The sequence below is a fragment of the Eschrichtius robustus genome, chromosome 12 (genome assembly GCF_028021215.1).
Source record: "Eschrichtius robustus isolate mEscRob2 chromosome 12, mEscRob2.pri, whole genome shotgun sequence".
NCBI lineage: Eukaryota > Metazoa > Chordata > Mammalia > Artiodactyla > Eschrichtiidae > Eschrichtius > Eschrichtius robustus.
In genome coordinates, this window is record NC_090835.1 from 70447918 (window position 1) to 70467815 (window position 19898).

Sequence of the window (19898 nt, forward strand, 5' to 3'; positions counted from 1 at the left end):
CTGCGTGCAGGCTTTCTCTAGTTGAGGCAAGCGGGGGCTACTCTTTGTTGCGGTGCACGGGCTTCTCATTGCGGTGGTTTCTTTTGTTGCAGAGCATGGGCTCTAGGCGTGTGGGCTTCAGTAGTTGCAGCACACGGACTCAGTAGTTGGGGCTCGTGTGCTCTAGAGCGCAGGCTCAGTAGTTGTGGCGCACAGGGCCTAGTTGCTCCGCGGTATGTGGAATCCTCCTGGACCAGGGCTCAAACCCATGTTTCCTGCATTGGCAGGCAGACTCTCAACCACTGCGCCACCAGGGAAGCCCCACCTGCACTTTTGAACACAGAGCTACAAATGTAGGAGTTCCCACAATCCCCGTAGGTTTGATATTCACCAGAATGACTCACAGAACTCAAGAAACCACTATACTTGCTGTTCCATTTTTATCATAAAGGATGCAGATCAGGAACAGCCAAATAGACAAATGCACTGGGCAAGGTCTGAGAGGGTCCCTGACACAGTGCTTCTGTGCCTTCTCCTTGTAGAATCAGGGTGCATCACCCCTCCAGCGTATCAATGTTTTCACCAACCAGGAAGCTCCACTGAGCTTCAGTCCAGGGTGTTTAATGGGAGTGTCATTGCATAGGCTAGATTGATTAAATCAATGGCTCCATGATTGAACTCAATCTCCGTCTCCTCTCCTCTCTCCAGAGATTGGGCTGGCTCAAAGCCCCAACCCTCTAATCATGTGGTTGCTCAGGAAATTCCAAGGGTTTTAGAAGCTCAGTGCCAGGAACCTGGGACAAAGACCAGACAAATTCTTTTTCACACAACAGTTGCCTTTTCATTTTCTTAAAGAGCACTTTCTTAATGCTCTTTATTGCACCAACATTTTTAATTTTGATAAAGTTCAACTTTATTTTTTCTTTTGTTGCTTGTGCTTTTGGTGTCATATCTAGGAATCCATTGTCAAATCCAAGTTCATGAAGATTTGCCCCTATGTTTCACTGTAAGAGCTTTATGGTTTTAGATCTAATACTTTGGTGATTGATGCATTTGCAGTTAATTTTTGTATATGGTATGAGGTAGGGGTTCAACTTCACTTTTTTTTTCATGTGGATATCAGTTGTCACAACACCATTTGTTTTGAAGAGACTATTCTTTCCCCATTGAAAAGTCTTGGCCTGTGGCCCTGTCAAAAATCAGTTGACTATAGATGTATGAGTTTATTTCTGGACTCTCAATTCTATTCCAATCGTCTATATGTCTATCCTTATGCTAGTACCACAATGTATTGATTACTATAACTTTGTAGTAAGTTTTGAAATTGGGAAGTGTGAGTCCTCCAAATTTTTTCTTATTTCTCAATATTAATTTTGGCTTTTCCAATTCTGCAAAAAGTCTCTTGGAATTTTGGTAGGGATTGCACTGAATCTGTAGATTGCTTTGTGTACTATTGCATATCTTAACGATATTAAGTCTTCTAATCCATGAATAGGGGATATCTTTCTTGTTACAATTTTAAGTCTGCTATGATACACCTTTGAAATATTTCAGAGAATTAAATGTACTAAATGTACAAATGTTGTTGATACATTTAAAAGAATGAAATCAGTCAAGTGTGTAAATAAAGTTAATTGTTTAGGGAAATTCTGCTTAACTTCTGATTCTATTAAAGATTTATCTAAGGACAGTGGGAATTACTGATATTATTTAAAAAATTAGATTCTTAGAAAATAAAATAACAATGATTGGAAGTTTACCTTAACTTTACAGAAAGAACTGGATTTCAGAATTTGAAACTTCAATAAATTTAATATTAATCAAAACACTAGAATCAATCATTATTCCTTTCCAGACACAAGAACACTACTCAGAAAATAAAAAGTCCAGGGAGGGAATTCCCTGGTGGTCCAGTGATTAGGACTCCGTGCTTCCAGTGCAGGGTGCACTGGTTCAATCCCTGGTTGGGGAACTAAGATCCCGCAAACTGCTCAGCACAGCTAAAAAAAAAAAAAGAAAAAGAAAAGAAAAGAAATCACGCATAAGTACACCTCTTACTCATAAGTATACCTCCTAAAGATTCCTAACCACCATTAGATATTCCCCCAATATCCCACCTCTTAGAAATGATGAACGTTAACTTTTGAAGGAGGGGGGGAAAATCTCCTGAGTGCACATACTTCTAACATACCATTATAGCAGCTCTCTGAGCCTTCCAGAGAGAAATATAAGTACTCAATTAATGTTTATTGACTGAATGAAAGTGATTGATTCAGCTTTGCTTCACTGAAAGCACTTAGTAGGCACTTTGTAAATACTTGTTGATATACGAATAAATACACGTATAACATGGACATTTTACATATTAATGAAATTTCAAAATTATTCCTCACTTTGTGCTTCAACCACACTGGCGTATTTTTTTTTTTAATTCCTCTAACTTACTACAGGAACTTTACATATTCTGTACCCTCTTCCAGGAACATTCTCTCACTGCTCTCACAAACTTTGCCAGATATCTCCGGCTTCTGCTAAATCATCACTTCCTCCAGGAAGCCTTCTTTGGTTTACCTAATCAGGCCAATCTTTCCTATGATATGTTCTTAAGACACCATTTCCCTTTTCAGACCATTTTCTACATAAGTAATTTCACAACTACTTGTGAGATTCTTTTTTCTAATTCCCCTCTATGTTGGAACTTAGCCCCATGATGGTAGCCTGAGACTCTGTTTTGGCTTACTACTTTTTCCTCCAAATCCATCTCAGTGTTTGGACAATAGAAGGTACCTAACAAATACTTCTTGACTGAATGAATGATTGTTAAATATGTGATATGATCTAAAAAACTGTTTCAGGGAATAATATAAAAATACATAAAAGGTGGTACCTCAAAGGATCAAGGCAATTAGGTTTAAAAAAAAAAACTTTAAGGGCTTCCCTGGTGGCACAGTGGTTAAGAATCCACTTGCCAATGCAGGGGACACAGGTTCCAGCCCTGGTCTGGGAAGATTCCACATGCTGCAGAGCAACTAAGCCTGTAAGCCACAACTACTGAGCCTGTGCTCTAGAGCCTGCAAGCCACAACTGCTGAAGCCTATGCGCCTAGAGCCTGTGCTCCACAACAAGAGAAGCCACTGCAATGAGAAGCCTGCGCACTGCAACGAAGAGTAGCCCCTGCTCACCGCAACTAGAGAAAGCCCGCGTGCAGCAACGAAGACCCAAAGCAGCCAAAAATAAAATAAATTTTAAAAAATAAATTAATTAATTAAAAACAAAAACAAAAACTTTAAACTATGTGATTTGCAGAAACACTATTTTCACATAGTTGTCCCGGATATAGAATTAAAACGAGTTTTTAAATGATTATTTGTTGGAATTGTGTGAGGTTGTTTTCCATTTGTCCCTGTAGATCAACACTGTCCAACAGATATGTGAGCCAGACATATAATTTTAAGTGCTCTAGTAGCCACAGTCAAAAAGTATAAAGAAAGAGGGAATTCCCTGGCAGTCCAGCGGTTAGGACTCGACTCTGTGCTGTCACTGCCAAGGGCCTGGGTTCAATCCCTGGTTGGGGAAATAAAATCCCACAAGCCAAGCGGTGCAGCCAAAAAAAAAAAAAAGGTATAAAGAAACAGATGAATTTAACTGTAATAATATAGTTTATTTAACCCAGTACATAAAAAAATAATCATTTCAACATGTAATCAATATAAAAATTAATAAGATATTTACATTCATTTTTAATACCAAGTGTTTGAAATCCAGCATGTATTTTACATTCACAATACATCTCAGTCTGGACTCAAATAACCACATGAGCCTAGTGGTGGTTGTATTGGACAATACAACCCTAGATCAATTCCCAGTCTTTGCCTTCCTCTGTGCCCTGGGAGGCTGACTTGGGCTTGCATCACCCAGCTCTCTTGCCCTCAGTTTTCCAGATAGCTTTGGGCAATAGAAGGCACCATCAAAAGATGGGACTATAGGAAGAGAAAGTAGTCCAGTTACTTCATCTCTGGCCACCCCCAACCCCTGCCCGAACTGGGCTGCCACAGTTCCTCTACCTAAGGCCATTATGGCCTCGCTTCATAGCTACAGCATTTGTCTGGTTCTGGTAACCCTGCTCCCTTCCATGACCCACTCGGCCTAAGAGCTGCCTCTGGGAGTTCCTCCCTCCTCTGTGGGTTTCCTTAACCCTGCCCATAATTCTGTAAATAATCACCTCTTCAGTTAACCCTTTGTTGAGCACATCACCTGCTTCCTACAAGGACATTGACTGAAGTAGTTAAGAAACTATAGGTCTACACTTTTATTAGCTTTTCCTTCACGGATACTGGAAGTCAATCACAATACTGAATGTTTTAATTCTTATACATAGATGTCAATGCCTGGTCATCAGTAATTCTTTTTTCTTAAAAAAAAAAAGCACTCAGGACTTCCCTGGCGGTCCAGTGGTTAAGACACCACGCTTCCAATGCAGGGGGCCCGGGTTTAATCCCCGATCGGGGAACTAAGACCCCACATGCTACATGCTGCACAGTGTGTCCAAAAAAAAAAAGAAGAAAGAAAAAAAAAACAAATCTGGGAATTCCTTGGCAGTCCAGTGGTTAGGACTTTGCACTTTCACTGCTGAGGTCAGGGGTTCCATCCCTGATCGGGTGAACTAGGATCCCACAAGCTGCACAGCAAGGCCAAAAATTAAAAAATTAAAAAATTTTAAAAACTTAAAAAAATTTAAAAAGCACTTAACCTACTGTATAGCACAGGGAACTATACTCAATATTTTGGGGTTTTTTTTTAGTTTTTTAAAAATAAATTTATTTATTTATTTATTTATTTTCAGTTGCATTGGGTCTTCCTTGCTGCGCGGGCTGTCTCTAGTTGTGGCGAGCAGGGGCTACTCTTCACTGCGGTGCGTGGGCTTCTCATTGCGGTGGCTTCTCTTGTTGCAGAGCACGGGCTCTCGGCATGTGGGCTTCAGTAGTTGAGGCATGTGGGCTCAGCAGTTGTGGCACACGGGCTTAGTTGCTCCGCGGCATGTGGGATCTTTCCGGACCAGGGCTGGAACCTGTGTCTCCTGCATGGGCAGGCGGATTCTTAACCACTGCGCCACCAGGGAAGTCCTAGATTTTTTTTTTTTTGGCCACACCGCACACCATGTGGGATCTTAGTTTCCCAGCCACGGATGGAACCCACACCCCCTGCAGTGGAAGGGAGGAGTTTTGTTTTGTTCTTTTTAATTTATTTAATTTATTTATTTTTTGGCTGCATTGGGTCTTCGTTGCTGTGTGTGGGCTTTCTCTAGTTGCAGTGAGGGGGGGCTACTCTTCATTGCCATGCGCGGTCTTCTCATTGTGGTGGCTTCTCTTGTTGCAGAGCGTGGGCTCTAGGCACGTGGGCTACAGTAGTTGTGGCCCATGGGCTTAGTTGCTCCGCAGTATGTGGCATCTTCCTGGATCAGGGATCGAACCCATGTCCCCTGCATTGGCAGGCAGATTCTCAACCACTGCGCCACCAGGGAAGCCCCGGAAGGGAGGAGTCTTAACCACTGGATTGCCAGGGAGGTCCCAGAATTTTTTAAATTTTTATTTTATTTTTTGGCTGCGCCACACAGCTTGCAGGGAGATCCCTGACCAGGGATTGAACCCAGGCCATGGCTGTGAAAGCGCCGAGTCCTAACCACTGGACCACCAGGGAATTCCTTATACTCAATATTTTTTAATAAACTATAAAGGAAAAGAATCTGGGGGGACTTCCCTGGTGGTCCAGTAGTTAAGTATCCACTTTCCAATGAAGGGGACTTGGGTTTGAGCCCTGGTCAGGGAAATAAGATCCCACATGCTGCAGGGCAACTAAGCCCGCGTGACACAGCTACTGAGCTCGCGTGCCTCAACTAGAGAGCCCACGTGCAGCAAACTACAGAGCCCACGCTCTCTGGAGCCCCTGCACCACAATTACAGAGCCCACTCGCCCTGGAGCCCGCGTGCCACAACTAGAGAGAGAAAACCTGCAAGCCACAACAAAAGAGAAGCCCGCGTGCCACGACTAAGACCAACGCAGACAAGGAAAAAAAAGAATCTGGAAAAGAATATATGTATACCTACATACATACATATATATATATATATATATATATATATATATATATATATATATATATATATATATAACCAAATCACTGTACTGTACACCTGAAAGTAACACCACGTTGTAAATCAACTATACCTCAATTTTTTTTTTAATTAAGAAGAAGCACTTAGGGGCTTCCCCGGTGGCGCGGTGGTTAAGAATCCGCCTGCCATTGCAGGGGACACAGGTTCGATCCCTGGTCTGGGAAGATCCCACATGCCGTGGAGCAACTAAGCCCGTGCACCACAGCTACTGAGCCTGCGCTCTAGAGACCACGAGCCACAACTACTGAGCCCATGCGCCACAACTACTGAAGCCCGCGCGCCTAGAGCCCGTGCTCCGTAACAAAAGAAGCCACTGCAATGAGAAGCCCACGCACCACAACGAAGAGTAGCCCCTGCTCACCACAACTAGGAAAGCCCGCGCACAGCAACGAAGACCCAACGCAGCCAAAAATAACTAAATAAAATAAATAAATTTAAAAAAAAAAAGAAAAAAAGAAAAAGCACTTAACAAGTTGGTAACAGGTGAATTTTAGAAATGGACAATAACTTAGAGCCATGGTTCTTGACTTGAGGTAGTGAGATGTCAGAGTAATTTCTGTATTTGGAATCCTTCTGTTCGCAAGTGACAGGAAAAAAAACCAACTCAGAGTGGCTTAGGCAAATCAGGGGAAGAGGTAGGGAACATGTATGTTCAAACAACTTGGAATCTCACAAGTGGAATTGGGTTCAGGGCTTCTTAAACAAGAGCTTTAGAGCTCCTTATTCCCCATCTCTCAGCTCTCCCTCTCTTTAGGTTGGGTCCACTGCAGGCTGCTTCCTCCCTACTAGAAGGAGGATGGCTGGCAGGTTCAGGACCCCACTAGTCGGAGGAAAGGAACACACCTCTCTCTGGCTGGCCTAGCAGCAGCGCTGGCAAGATAGCTAACAGTTCATGGAATTAATACTGTACATCAATAATTTCTGCTGCTCTTATAAATTTATATGGGCATTTTTGGCAGTGTACAACTTGCAGAGCCTTAAATTGGAAGGGTTTCTGTAAAAAAGATAATAGATTATGGCTATAATGCAGCTAATACAGAACCTGATGATAAAAAGTTAGCCCCAGGAAGTTATCCTTAGAGTTCAAATTTGCAATCACTTTAACCAGAAGCCCTAGCACAATTTTATGGCTTGTAAAAAATATGGAAAATGAAAATTGTTAAAATCTTACATTCTACACTTAGATTGTGGCTATTAAAAATTCTAAAATTACTGTAATTTCTAAAGTTACAAGTCCCATTAGCTGAAGGTCTGATTGGATTAGTCATCCATTCCTGAACTAATGCGGGTGGGGCAGGCCACTAAGAACCAGGATGATTTAATTAACTAGGGGTGCTCATGTCTCTACCCCTAAAAATGTGGGGTGTAGGACCCAACCACACCTAAATCAATAACGTGGTCTACTGTGAGGATGGTAGTTCCTCAGAGAAAATCAAGAGATGTTTGTTTACTACCACATATGATCCCCATTCTTTGTCCAAGAAATTCTGCTATGTCCCGTTGAAGCTTCCTATGGTTCTAGGGTCTAGACAAGAGTGGTTGGTTGGTGGTCAAATAAATTTAAAGGAACATTAAAATATTCCATAATTTAAATGGATAATTCACTTGGCTGCAGTTACTAGAAGACAGAAAGTGTGTGTGGATGGCCAGAGGAGGTTCAAAACGTATTTGAGAATACAGTTGGAGGGATTAAGAGTGCTCCATTGAGGACTGCCCTGGTGGCGCAGTGGTTAAGAAACTGCCTGCCAATGCAGGGTTCGATCCCTGGTCTGAGAAGATCCCACATGCCGCGGAGCAACTAAGCCCGTGCACCACGACTACTGAGCCTGCACCCTAGAGCCCAAGAGCCACAACTACTGAGCCCGCATGCCACAACTACTGAGCCCACATGCTGCAACTACTGAAGCCCATGCGCCTAGAGCCCATGCTCTGCAACAAGAGAAGCCACCACAATGAGAAGCCCGCGCACCGCAACAAAGAGTAGCCCCTGCTCGCTGCAACTAGAGAAAGCCCACGCGCAGCAACAAGGACGCAACACAGCCAAAAATAAAATATAATAAGTTAACAAAAAAAGCGTGCTCCATTGAAAGATGCATGCTAGACTAGCATCATATGCACAAACAACAACAACAACAAAAACAGGAAAAATGGTGGGAAAGAATGGGATACTTTGGAATACTAAAGAATGAAATGTGAAAAGAACACAGCATTTTTTTGAGCAAATATTGTGCCAGCTGATTTACATACATCATTTCTTTTAATTAATTAAATAATTAAACAAATATGTTTTGATCACCTGCTGTGTCAGGCTTGTTTCCAGGTCCTGGGGATGCAGGTGTGACCGCAATAGACCAAAGTTGAAGTTCCTGTGAGGGTAGACAGCACATAACAACCCTGCATTGATGTAATTATCCCATTTTACAGAGAAGAAAGTAATCTTGAGAGAGGGTAAGGGACTCTTCTCCAGACACTTTAGCAGTAAGTAGCAGCAGTACTGTGGTCCAAATCTAGGACTGTCTGACTTCAAAAAGGGTTCGCTTTGATAGAAGGAAATAAAAAGAGGAGAAAAACTTACAGAGCAGGAGGGGAGCAAATCAAAGCAAATATAAGTGAGCCAGAAGAGAAAAACAATTACAGAAGGAAAGAAAAATAGAGAAACAGAAAGGTTTTGCTAGAATCCCTCACCTGGGAAACACCCCAGGTAAGGCCAGCTCAGGGCCTGGCTCACCGTACTGCAGTTCCCATTCTCCCTCTTTCCTTGGGAGTATGAAATCCCCATTTTACAGGTGTTAAAAAACTAAGGCTCAAAGGCATTAAATCTTTGTATTTTTCCCCCACTATGGATAAACCTTTTACAGGCACAATAAGAGAATATCTGGGAGAAACAAAACAAGTAAATAATTGGTATATCTTTCAGCTAATGGTGGAAAAATACAAGTTATCGTTTCTCTTGAAAGCAGATTTAAATAAGTTTTAGCAATAAGTCAGACTCCACTGAAAGAGGGGAGGGAACACCAGGCAAACTTCCTAGCTGAACTCACTGTTCCGGCGAAGGAGATTTTGGTGATTTTTCTGACACCATCGCGGTATTTCTCTCCCAAGAGTTAATCTTGTGGCTCGGTTTTTTTTAGGTGAAGTGGGAAACACAGGAAGGTGTGAGTGACCCATGGACCCCACCCCTGCCCCCGGTGCGGGGGTGGGGGGGCTGAATTTAAATTCAGTCTTCTTCAGGAACTTCCTTGTACTTTTATTTGCTAAAGGTGACAGTTTCCGCATGGCCTGACCGGTCTCATTTGCGTTTGCGTTTCTATTAAACATTTCAAGAGTCCAGGATGATGCGCCATCGTCTCCGCCTAATCCTGCAGTTTGGGTGAGGGGTGGGAAACCAGCCCGAGTTCGGCGGACTTCCCAGGTTTGGGCTTTTCCCTAAGTGTGGGACCCCGGTGGGCACAATCTGGTGACAGCTCGCTCACAAACAGCTCCTTGACCTTGGGAGCAATTCCGAAGCACGTTTGTGAACGTGACGGTCTCAGTTCCAGCCTCACCGCTCACGAGGATGAAGCAATCAGAGAATTCATCTAATACTTTAAACTTATTAGGAGCAAAACGCTCTATCAGTGTTTGGGAGTGACGGCGGAGGTGTTATTAAACCCCAGCCTGTTTGGATGTGAGGGACAGGGGACTGAGAATAACTCAAAGGTCAGCAACTGGGGAATTACACCCGAGGGAGCTCCGGGCCTGAGACAACCTAAGCCCGACGCACCCTGCCTCCACAGACAAGGCGGTACAACCAGAGCGCGCTCCCAGCAACCGCTGTTCTCGCTGAGTTTGTAGCCATTACGTCACAGCCTCCTCCGCCTCTCATTGGGCGAGCCCGTCCAGTCATGTGACTCCAGCATGGCGTATAAATAAGGGCGAGGAGACGGTGCTGGTCCGCCATTTCGTGGACGACGGGTGTGGGAGAGTATCTGTGGGTGCCAGGCGCGAGGGGACCGGGAAGACCCAGCCGAGGGTGTGTGGATTTGAGTCTACGCGTTTCTAACCCGAGATCTCGGTAAGTGACTAGCGACTAAAGGAATGAGGTGGGAAATGGGCCTTAACGGGACCGAAGTGGGGCTAGGCCCAATGGCGGCGCCAGATTGAGACAAAGAGACGCTGCCGCCATTTTGTGACGTTCAGCACGGGGCGGTGGCGGGGGCTCCCGGCCCCTCAGAGGATATATCCAGGTCTCAAAGTGGAGGTGTTTTTAATTCTTCACTGGGGGCGTGAACCGGAAAGTGAGATTGCCCGAGAGTTGAGGCGAAGGAGGACTCGGTAGTCCGTCGTACTCTGGGCCGCGGCTTTTCAATTTATGGCGCCTTTTTTTTTTTTTTTTAGGCCCCGCGTTTTCTTAGGTAGCTTCTCGTGATTTTTTTTTCTCAAGTCAGTAATCAAGATTGGGCCTTTCGATCCATCCCTAGTAAATGATTGCTGTACTCATCTTCATTTTTATGTTCTTTTAACTTTTTATAGTCTGAACCCAATCACTTTTTTTTTTTAAACCGCTCTTCCTTGAGCTGTTTTGTTCTTGTGGCTGTTTACCTTAATACGTAGGCCTGTAACTGGTCACGGTAAAGTTTTTGGAAAAAGGAAAAGAACCCATTCCCCGGCAATGGTTTGGTCTCAGAACTCTCCTGGTTGCAGGGTGGGGTCACACAAATAGGATGTGTCTGGACTAGTTTTTTTAATTGGATAAGCCCAGAGAGAGAAGAAAGTGGTAAAAGCTCTTGAGCTGAGTTCTTGGACAGGCTGCTTTTTTATGCAATTGATACTGGCCTACAAATTGATTAGATTCATTGCTGAGACGACTTAAGTATTTAAGGTTTATCAAATGTAAGCCCCCTAAGTGCCGTAAATTCTTGTATAACAAATAACTTTTTTCCCCTGAGGTGGAATTAACATAAGATTCATTTTAAAGTGCACAATTCAGAGGTATTTAGTACATTCACAATGTTATGCAGCTATCACCTCTCTAGTTCTAACGCGTTTTATACCCGCTAAGGTGACCCGTACACATAAGCAGCCACTTCCCTTTTGCCCTGTCCCCTTTTCCTCCCCCAGCCCGTGGTAGCTACTGATCTGTGTCTGGATTTACTCATTTTGGATATTATACATGCATGGAATCAATCATAATACATGCACTTGTGTGTCTGGTATCTGTAACTTAGCATGCTTTCAAGTTTCATCCACGTTTGTAGCATTTATGGGTACTTCATTCCTGGATAATACTCCATTGTATGGATAATACATTTTGCTTATCCACTTAACCTGTTGCTGGACATTTGGGTTAACATTTTTTGGGTGCTGAGAATAGAATGAGGTACGTCTTTTAATAACAAGTTTGTCTTGCTGCTTGAGGAATGAAGCTGGTTAACTTTTGGCCTGTGAAGGCACATTAGTATCACTTTTTTAGTGGTTGTCTTCAGCGAGTTGTATTTGCTTTTGAGTAGGTTGTCCTACTTTTCTAGGTTTTTTTTTTTTAAGATTAATTTGAAATAGGTAAAGTCCTTAACTCAGTTTCCACTTTGTGGTAAATGCTCCTCCAGTGTGGTGTTTCCCCTCACTTTTCAAGGAGGCTTCTTTTTTTTTTTTTTTTTCTTAGGCAATTTGTGCTGGCTTCTGTGCAGTTATCAGTAACTGTTTCAAGGGTAGTGCTTTTAGGTTTTGGGGTTTTAGTTAGTATTTTTGAATTCTTTCTTAAGGATCTGTTTTTCACTGTGTGGATTATGATATTTTGGGGGTTTTTTTGTTTTTTTACAGAAATGCATCGTGATTCCTGTCCGTTGGACTGTAAAGTTTATGTAGGTAATCTTGGAAACAATGGTAACAAGACTGAATTGGAACGAGCTTTTGGCTATTATGGACCACTCCGAAGTGTGTGGGTTGCTAGAAACCCTCCCGGCTTCGCTTTTGTTGAATTTGAAGATCCCCGAGATGCAGCGGATGCTGTCCGAGAGCTAGATGGGAGGTAATTTATTGATTAATTTATACTAATGATAAGTAACGTTGATTGTGTTTTAATATTTAAAATCTCTAGGATACGTGGCTTTTAGATGGCTTCTTGGCTATCTGAAATTGATGTTACTGGAGATTTACGTAAACCTTTTTTGGCAATCAAAGGAGTGAACAGTTTTAGTGTAGATACCTAGGAAAAGTTTCTTTTTATTCAGTTGGCCATGGAAGAAAATAATTTTAACGGTCAGTTCTTGGTGGGTGGATAGCTGCATATGGTTGAAACATTTTAATCTAAATGCACCACAAAGCATCAACTGTGTTGTCATGTTTGAATTGTTTCTAAAATAATTGTGGAATCAGACACTTTTCTTATGGCCACAAACTGATTGTAGGTGGATGATGGTTACGTGGGTTTATTGTACTGTTATCTTTTACATGTTGGAAATAATTTTGTTTAGGAACTGTGACTCGTACAGTTATTTTCCTTTGCATTTACAATGTTCTGTTAGCTGGCTGATAAGCAACACCTGAGTCTTAACAGTGAACAGGTGTTGCCCTTCTCCTTCCTGGCATTTGAAAACCATTGGATTTCATGAAAACAAGGAAAATAATCGTTAAGAGCCAAAAATTAAAGGGTCTGAGAGTTGGCTGTAAAGCTGTATAAAAGGTCATTTATCTAAGCAGGTTACAGAAACATTTTTCCAGGGCCCCACCTCTTGCCAGTCACTGTCCACATATGGTGGATTATCTAAACATAATGGTTGTGGACCAGTGAAGAGGTGGGAAATAACTTTTTTTTTTTTTTTCCCTCCCCTCCTGTTCTCAATTGCAGTTTCTTACGTGTCAAGTATTGTGTGTGATGATTGAGGGGAGAGGGAGATGTAAAATGGCCAGAATGCTTCTGTCTTTCGTACTGCTATTTACCTGGTGGGGGGTTGGGGAGGAGGGGAGACCAACAGATACATAGTGTATAGTAAGATTGGTAAACAGTTGCTGCAGCCTCAGAGGAAGAAGTCAAAACAGGATGTACAGATGAAGTGGTTGTGGGAGGATGAATCCAGGGGTTTTCACACTTAAATTGCACCTGTTATCATTGAGTCCAATGATCAGACTAACGGCAATAAAATGTAAGGAAGTTGGTTTCCTTTACTAGAAAAAACAAGGGAACTAAAATTTCCTTTGGTATTAAGGATTCTGCAGACATTAAGATGTATTTTTTGCAAAGAAGCTAATTATAGGAGTGGGGTTTTTTTTTTCCCTTGCTTTAATATCCTAGAAAGTCAGTTGGGCTGCTTTAAATTTAACGTTTCTTCCCCTCCTAGAACACTATGTGGCTGCCGAGTAAGAGTGGAACTGTCGAATGGTGAAAAGAGAAGTCGAAATCGTGGCCCACCTCCTTCTTGGGGTCGTCGCCCTCGAGATGATTATCGGAGGAGGAGTCCTCCACCTCGCCGCAGGTACTTAGAGAGAGCGTGTTTAGAGGTATTGGTGTAATGGAGTAGCTAATAGGAGCAGGTATTTCTCTTAAAGTTTGTTGGTGGGTTTTAAATTTTGAAGAATCAGGTTTTTATGAAACATTTGCTGGGTGTAGTTTGGGATATGTGAGTTGTGCTGAGTGTTGGCTTGTCTTTAGGTCATTGTTCATGTTGGTAGTCAGTAACTTCTATCTTGGATCTATCTTCTAGTTCATCTTCTAGTTGCATCCTTCCAAGTCTTCCCTTATACTTCAATTTAGGCCTTTTTCCATTTCTTGACTCCATAATGACAAACATTACATTCAACTCTAGCTCTTCACAAAAATGTGTTTTCTGTTAGCACGATTGTAATATTTATCAAGCAGGCAGCTGTTTTAATGTTACAACTGGTAAAGTAGAAATCATTCTGAAACTAACTTAAGTCACTGACCAATAAAGGGGGCTAAAGTAATCCCAGTCATCTGTTCTTCAAACCCAAATAGGAGAGAATGCAGTTTTTTTTATAATTGAAAATGGCATCATTCTTGGACCAGGCAGTATTGTCTGGATGCTAACTCCACATCTCCTCAAACCTCCAAAATAGTTTCTGTAGGACTGAATTTACCTCTTACAGGTGAGTGAAGTCCTAGGAGATAGGAGTTCAAAATCTTGCCCCTTTTGCTGTTTTGAAAAACAAAACAACACACTGTTGCCCATCATAATAAAGAGTATTTGTTAGCTAATAGATGGTTGTACTGATGGCTTGTTTTTCATTTTTTTTTTGTGCTTTTTGGTCCATCTATTAATAAAAATGAACCCCGTTACAGAGTCACCATCATGTCTCTTCTCACCACCCTCTGAGTCTGCATTAGCCAGTCAACTAGCCCTTTCAGCGTCATGTGACCAGCGCGCCCCATTCAGCTTGGCTGGTGTCGTTTCACATGACCCAGGCATGGCCAGTCGTCAGGTTGCACCGCCCTTTGGTTCCCGAGCATGCTGTTTTCTCTCAGCCTTCTCTCCAACCTTAACCAAATCGGCAGCAGCCACCTCGACCGCCCACACATTCCTGGCCAATCAGCTCAGCTGTTTATTTACCAAATGTCTTCACAACAACTACAGCAGCAGCCTTCGGCTAACAAAAAAGCAGGAAAAATCCACAACACCCCCTTCGCCAACCAACTAAATCCAACGCAACATCTGGCAAAACCTTTTCAGCAAATTCTTCCTGGCCGTCAGTCCGGCAGCCTCACCTCACCATTTCTAGCTTGTTGAAACCCAAAAACTAGTAAGTTTTTCCTGCTTATACAGTTTACTGCTGGTTAAAATAAGGAGTAAGCGGCTTAAAGTAATTCTTTTTTTCTGGATCAAAGGCTGGCTGTGCATAATTGAATGGTAACGTACATATATATATTGCTTGAATAAAACTTTTAAGGGTGATAGGGAACTCATAATGTAACTAGACCTTCAAGTGAAACTTATTTGCATGTGTGAGATGCCAAACTAAAAATTTTAATAACTCTAACAGATTTAGCTTTCCTTTCTAGCAAAAATTTGTTGAATCCTATCACCTTTAAATGGTTTTACTAACAGTTTTCAAAATTTTTAAATTATGGGGGTGAAGTGGGCCAAGCTAAGGTAATTTTGATAAGCCTAAACACACTCTTAAATGTGATGATCACAAATGCAGTTCTAATGTAGCACTTAATGGCATCAATATTTACACCTAGCGCGTTTTCACAAAATTACACTATCCACCTGGTACCTAAGTCTTGTCATGGACTTGCAGGTTTGCATGGGTTCCAAATACTGGTTTATGGTACTGTTTTTGGAACTACTTGTGGGACTACATTTTGGTGTGGTGTTTGGGTAGTGAAGTTAGTTTGACATGAAGTTTTGCATTGGACAGATCTGCTGTGAAGCATTCTTTGTTAAAGTGAATCCATGGTTGGAATAGCTGCTTTTCACTTGAGCTTTTGGTTCCTTAATCCTTCTGTGCCTTTTTTTTCTTTTCTTTTTAAAAAAAAATTTTTTTTTTTATTTTTTGGACGATGGGTGCCAGTTCTTCGGCACATTCACTGGGCCCAACAGTGAGATTGAAAAGTTGGGAAATGCCTCACGCCATAAATGCTAATTGACAATTGGCCTAATTTTCCTGTTTTCTGCTTTTAGATCTCCAAGACGGAGAAGCTTCTCCCGCAGCCGGAGCAGGTGAATAACCTTTTTGGGGGGCCATATTCTCAGAAGTGGAAGTGTTTGTGCTATTCCTAAGCTGTTTCCCACATGACTTGGTTAATGGTGATAGACCTTGACTTCAGTAATGAATCAACTGGCATAGCTTTTAGCTTTCAGAAACTTCTCTTAGAAGTATTTGTTGTGTATAATCCTGAATGGCCCTGTTTTTCTTTTCCCTCTGACTTCAGGTCCCTTTCTAGAGATAGGAGAAGAGAGAGATCACTGTCCCGGGAGAGAAATCACAAGCCGTCCCGATCTTTCTCTAGGTCTCGTAGGTAAGATCTTTAATGACCTGAGCCATTTAAGACCTTGCATACATAATGTATTAAAAGCAGAAATAGGTCTTCTTTTAAGCCACTTGGATAAAAATTTTACAACTTTTTCCCATAAAAATCTTTTGATGAAGTTTTGTCAGTGTAACCAAGTTACAGGTGTAACTTCTGTTTTTCTGTTTATCAGCCGATCTAGGTCAAATGAAAGGAAATAGAAGACCAGTTTGCAAGAGGAGTGGTGTACAGGAAATAACTTCATTTGACAGGAGTATGTACAGAAAATTCAAGTTTTGTTTGAGACTTCATAAGCTTGGTGCATTTTTAAAATGTTTTAGCTGTTCACATTTGTTTGTCTCTTGGAACAGTGACACATAAAGGTGTAATTCTCTATGGTTTGAAATGGATCATATGAGGCATGTAATATCAAGAATTGTTACTTTACAATGTTCCCTTAAGCAAAATTGAATTTGCTTTGAATTTTTAGTCTTGAATAGACTGATAATAAACCTCTTAACTCCTGCCCAGCTAAAGTGTGATGTTTAATATTACGGAAACAAAACTGGCAAAAATTGAAAAGACTCTGTAGCTGGGATATGGTATGCAGCTGTAGTTAAGCAGTCTTTAAAAGCTGCTGTGAACACAAGCCAGCAGGTAAAAATTAAAGCTGCACCCTTAAACTAGATTAGAGGTTTAAAAATTCCACTAGTCTTCACACCGGACAAGAGGTTGTCCAGTGGGTTTAGAATCTAAGAAGTTTCAAGAAAGTTAGTTTACCTTTGCTTTAGGTCGTAAGTTCCTTCTGTGATTGCTGTATATGGATACATAGCTTTTTGTAATATTATTTGGAAATTTGAGACTATTCAAGATACCCATGTCCTGCCAGTTTAAGGGTACATTGTAGAGCTGAACTTTGAGTTACTGTGCAAGATTTTTTTTTTCATGCTGTCATTTGTAATATGTTTTGTGAGAATCCTTGGGATTAAAGTTTTGGTTACAAATTGTTGTTTAACCTGAAAGCCTGTTTTTCCTTGCAAAACTAAAATCTGAGCTTGGTACCAATCAAGTCCAGGTATAACATTCCTGTTGGAAGCCATACTTACATTTTCTTGTAAAGTGCTTTTGAAAATAAAATATTAACATAATTGTGTAATAGTTGAACCCACTATTACCATAGTTCTTGTCCCATAGAAGGCAGTTGGTTACACAAATCTTACTCTGTAAGAAACACAATTTGAGGCTTTTGAAGTGAAGGGAATTTTTGGTTGTCCACCTAAGTGATGATAACATTTTTAGGAGTAGAAGCCAGTTCAAAGTCCATGATATTCAGTGACCAACATTTTAAAGTATAGCCACCTGATACATTATAATCCAAAGTTGCTGGTTTAAAAAAATTTTAGCATGAAAACGTTCCACAAAGCTTTTAAAACTTGCTTCCATTTTATATAATTTGAGGTGTTGCATGGGGATTCTAAACTGATCCATCATGATGTGAAATTCACTATATGGTTCAAATGTAACAGTGCAGAATTGAATATGGAGGCATGCATAACCTTCCTCTTAGAAATCTAGAGGAGTTGTAATTTCAAATTTTTGTGCAATTAGATTAAATCATAATGCAACAGTCTTTTGGCTTAGTTTCCTTAAATGTGCTGTTTAAAGATAGTTTTGGATTATGCTGTACTGACTTTCTTTAATATGAAAGATAAGTCATTGTCTTAATCTATAAGGATGTTTTTTATAAGGTACAGGTCCTAAACAAATTATTTCCAGTGGTCCTTCTTTACCCTTCATGCACATACCAAGGGAGGGAGAGTCCTGGGTGTCAGAGGGGGAGAATTGGTGTCAGTGGAGTTAAGTATGAGCCTTGTTACAGAAGATACTTTTAAGACTGCCTATTGATTTACTGGGAGCTCGGGCTTTGGGCCTTTTGTCTTCTGGCATTTCATAGCTTAAAACCTTTGTTAGGATCAAGCAAGGCAAGATAGCTAAGAATTCATGGAAGTAATATGGTACATCAATAATACACTGCTCTTATAAATCTACATGGGCATTTTTGGCAGTATACAACTTGCAGAGTCTTAAATTGGAAGGGTTTCTGTAAAAAGGATAGTGGATTATAGCTATAAAGTGGCTAATACAGACCTGATACAAAGTTAACCTCTGGGATTTATCCTTAGGGTCCAAATTTGCAATCACTTTAACCAGAAACCCTAGCACAATTTTATGGCTTGTTTAAAAATATGAAAGACAGAAATCGTTAACACCTTACATTCTGGCTATTAAAAAGTTCTCTACTGTAATTTCTGAAATTAACAAGTCCCGTTGGCCAGTTTTGTCTTGCATTCTCAGTTGAATATTATACCGAAAGCAGTCACAAAGTTTGACTTGTGGTGTTAATGATTACAGGTGTTCACTAGAGGTCACTATTAATACTTGGTGATAATTTAAGGAACATACCTAAGGATTATAGTTGGTTTTTATGCTTTCAAGAATAGTTAATATTCTGTGGTTCTCAGTTCATTGTGGGTTACTTCTGACCTCCATGTCTTAAGCAGAAAGGTAAAGACAAATTAGCCAGAGAAATTTTAATTTTATGAGATGTAGATACCTTTTATCTACTGTTTCTATGCTTTTTACAGTTCCTTAAAAGATCATGTGATCAGTAGATGGCATCACCACCTTTTAAGACTCACCCATGTCTGGATGGAAAGTCCTGGTTGCTTTTTATTGTAGAGTTATGGTTTATATTCTTACAGTGCTTCTTTATCAGGAATGGACTTTTCCAGGCCTACTGACTCATTTTTCCATCCCTGGTTATATAAGAACCACTGGTTTAGTACTTTGTATTAGTGTGCTTTTATTTTTCAGAATCCCCAACATGATTTAGTTGTCAGACCTGGTTGGTGGTAATGTCTTCCAGTTGTATATTTTTGTACTAGACTGTTGCCTTCTGGTTTTCCTTTTTTTTTGAGAACATGGAAGATTTTTATAATTAAAGTAGCTGAAGAAAAACTGGGTTGGAGTATATTTTTATCAGAACATTCTGATAGTGTTGCATTCAATATGTCCACACAAGTTCTCTTCATCCTACTTTATTTAAATTCATTGGATACTTCAAATGAATTCAGCTTTATACAGCACACTTTAGAAGAGGTAGAAAACTTGAGATACTGAAAACTTGTCTTTTGATAAACCTGGTATAACTGCTTAATTTTGTTGTACAACTTTTTGCTTATTGGAATTACAGAAATTCATAATATGGTATTCTCATCATTTTGTATCCCAGTTCTTCCTCTGACTACCTGGATGGAAGATGTGACAACAGCCAAAATGTTTCCCAGACTAATACGTGAAATACATGTGTAGAACGTTACTTTTCTCATCCTTAGTTTTTCCTTGGTTCTTCTCTGACGTACATAAAACATTGTATTATATGATTATTTTACTAAAGTCTTAGAATCTGGCCATTTAGTGCCTTAGCTGTTAGTACATGTATGTACTTGGTCTTGAAGTGAAAATCTCTGGAAACATTGATACTTAGCTTCCTTGATAGTCTCATTTGGAGAGGTCCTGAGATGGAGAATATTTCACTTTATTTCCAAAGCAAAATTACACCTTCCAGAGAAGTAGTCTATAGGTGACTTTCCCCCTCTCTTTTTGAAGTCCTATTCACTTGTGAATTGGCATTTTTGCTTCAGTACATAATAACTCATTCAGATTTCATTTGGGGACAACTTAGCATTCTTTAGAGGTCATTTTTCTGTTAAGTCCCAAAACCTCAAATCAGAGCCAAG

At 40.8% G+C, this 19898-nt stretch overlaps 1 protein-coding gene and 1 long non-coding RNA gene across 2 annotated transcripts; one reads left to right on the forward strand and one right to left on the reverse strand.

The window, feature by feature from the left end:
- Positions 1–1837: 1837 nt before the first annotated feature.
- On the reverse strand, positions 1838–9280 carry LOC137773072 (uncharacterized). The gene is made up of 3 exons (XR_011075634.1): positions 9194–9280; positions 8449–8518; positions 1838–1979 (listed from the first exon to the last, which is right to left on the reverse strand). It is a non-coding gene; the product is annotated as an uncharacterized lncRNA (long non-coding RNA).
- An 818-nt stretch (positions 9281–10098) lies between these two features.
- Positions 10099–17246, forward strand: SRSF3 (serine and arginine rich splicing factor 3). The gene is made up of 6 exons (XM_068557171.1): positions 10099–10206; positions 11952–12159; positions 13469–13603; positions 15770–15808; positions 16021–16107; positions 16292–17246. The coding sequence occupies exons 2-6, from the start codon at positions 11954–11956 to the stop codon at positions 16317–16319; spliced, it is 495 nt and encodes a 164-aa protein (XP_068413272.1). The 5' UTR covers positions 10099–10206; positions 11952–11953; the 3' UTR covers positions 16320–17246.
- Positions 17247–19898: the final 2652 nt, after the last annotated feature.